The sequence below is a fragment of the Echinops telfairi genome, unplaced genomic scaffold (genome assembly GCF_000313985.2).
Source record: "Echinops telfairi isolate 266 unplaced genomic scaffold, ASM31398v2 ScPeMD7_1;HRSCAF=3_0, whole genome shotgun sequence".
Lineage (NCBI taxonomy): Eukaryota > Metazoa > Chordata > Mammalia > Afrosoricida > Tenrecidae > Echinops > Echinops telfairi.
The window spans coordinates 41,721,355-41,723,522 of NW_022103896.1; the positions used below are offsets into that span (position 1 = coordinate 41,721,355).

The 2,168-nt window shown below is 38.9% G+C and overlaps 1 protein-coding gene across 1 annotated transcript in view; it reads right to left on the minus strand.

Annotated features, from left to right (window-relative positions):
- Nucleotides 1-1,549: 1,549 nt before the first annotated feature.
- The window catches only part of CPQ (carboxypeptidase Q), a 428,656-nt gene continuing 428,037 nt past the window's right edge, over nucleotides 1,550-2,168 (minus strand). The window contains exon 7 of the mRNA XM_004697707.2: nucleotides 1,550-2,045. Within this exon, the coding sequence (XP_004697764.1) occupies nucleotides 1,882-2,045 (164 nt within the window). The 3' untranslated portion in view covers nucleotides 1,550-1,881. The remainder of the gene's footprint in view (nucleotides 2,046-2,168) is intronic.

Here is a 2,168-nt window from a genome sequence, read left to right on the forward strand (position 1 = left end):
GAAGGTACAGCCTCTATTGGCGTCTCTAGTATCCCAAACTTTGGCAGAAAGGACTTTGTCTAGTCCTTTGAGCCAAACAATGCTGTGACCCATATTTTTACTAAATACTATGTGTCATTCGGTTTATTTTTACAAAAATATCATAGTATCATTATGAAAATACCTCACATGGGGAGAGTGCAGTTGGCAAACAAATGTAGAACTCGTGTTGTGAAAAAGTGCAGTATATTGAATTTAAGTTAATCCAATTCAGATCTCCTTGAAGAGAAAACTGCCTTGGTGTTCTGACAATCGCTCTTGATTCATATACTTTGCTCACCTTTTTAGGACTACTACTCTCTACTTTCTAACGAGTTCATTAATAGGTGTAGGAGACCATTTCTGAAGTGTTATACGGAATTTGTAGTTTTTGAAATGATTTTACTGGGAGAGTCAGGTCAGAGTACTAATGCGCTATCTTGCCAGAAATAAAAGCCTCGTCAATCATTTTAATAGTTACCATTAATAAAATTGATCATTTGTCTTCTATGAACCCAACTACGTTTGATAGTGACTCACCACGCTTGGCTGTTCTATTCTGTTTCTTTGTGAGTTGCTTTTTGCTGCTTTGTTTTATTCTGCTGTTCTTAAGATGCTTCAATTGGAAAGATTTCTTTGGGCCTATCTTCAATTGCACTGATTTCTTCAACCTCGTCCAGTCTGCTGATGAGCCCAACAAAAACTAATCATCGTTGTAGTTTTAGTTTATTTTTAGTATTTGCATTTGATGCTGTTTGGTAGTTTCCCCTTTACTCTAATTTCTTAGATATCTGTGATGAAGCCTTCTCACCAGCCACTCGGCGGAATCCGGTCTCCCCTCTGTGGCAGAGTGGCACCACCTCGAAGGCATTGCTTTACTGCTCACCTTCTTTGTGCGGAATTGCTTTCCGTGATTCAAGGGGTGTGCCCTTTTCTGTTCTTTTCTCAGGCACTCTTGACTGCTGGTTGATTCTTCTATCTGCATCTCACCTCAACACTTGCCTTTGCTATCCTTGTTATGACCTTGGCACTTAGTTAAGATTCCAGTTCCTCTTGAATCATAATGAACCCACACAATCTAAGATTTCCATAGGAAAATACCACTTCTTAGCGGATCTGTCCCTAGAATTCTCTACTTATGGTCATCTTCTTGAATAAGGATCATGATTTTTTGCTCTCTACTCAATCTTGCTATCAGTAAAATGTGAAATAAGCCCCAAACTCATGATGTTGTGTGAACTATCTAAATGCAAAACAGCTACATCAGTTATATAAAGACAGTTATGAGTATTCATCTTTATCATAGCAATTAGACTGTACACACTTGACTTTCCCCAATTAATGAAAAAAGATTATTTTCTGTTAAGATAAACAATTTGTAAACATGTACAAAGTAGAAAGCCAAATGCCTACATGCATTCCATTAAGATCATACTACAATTGGGCAAATCCATTACTTTATCCACCTATAACATTAAACAGAAACATTAATGCAATTGTTTTTGATTTAATAAATAAGATAAAAGTCAGAGGCCTTCTCAAGATTTATTTAATGCTCACTTTCAAAGTAGAAAGGTTTTTTTTTAAACAATAACAAAATTTTTAAAAAGACAGGCAGTGAAAAGAATTGCCCCCACTGTGTTGCCTATGATCTGATGAGTCTAAATGGTGGGGAGAATCATTTCTTATTCTAGAAACAGACAACCCAAAAAATATCAAGAAGGATAATCACAGAAAGCCTGAAAAAAGGATCATGCTCTGAAGAGAAATCAAATTAAATTGTTAGGTATAGACGGCTCCCTGAAGCTGGAGACCTGAGACTGCTGGCAGGAAAGAAAGAACATGCCCTTGTTCTTGCTCTTGCTACGACCTGGGCAGCATTTCTTCCATGTCTGCAACGGTGTAAGAGACCACGGCCCAAAGAGCTGCCGCCACGTTCATCTGCTTTGGATCCATGACAGTCATGGTGTCTCCGTGGGTGTGATGAAAGGAGAAATATTTATAGAGGTCATCAAGCAGACTGGCGCCTGGGGAGAAGAGGGGAAGAATTCTTAGTGTAGGATTTTGACAAAAGCTGTGGCATTGCGGGAAACCACTGACACCCTCCCTGCTTCAACCTTGCCAGCTCCTCCTGTACAGGCTGCGATTGC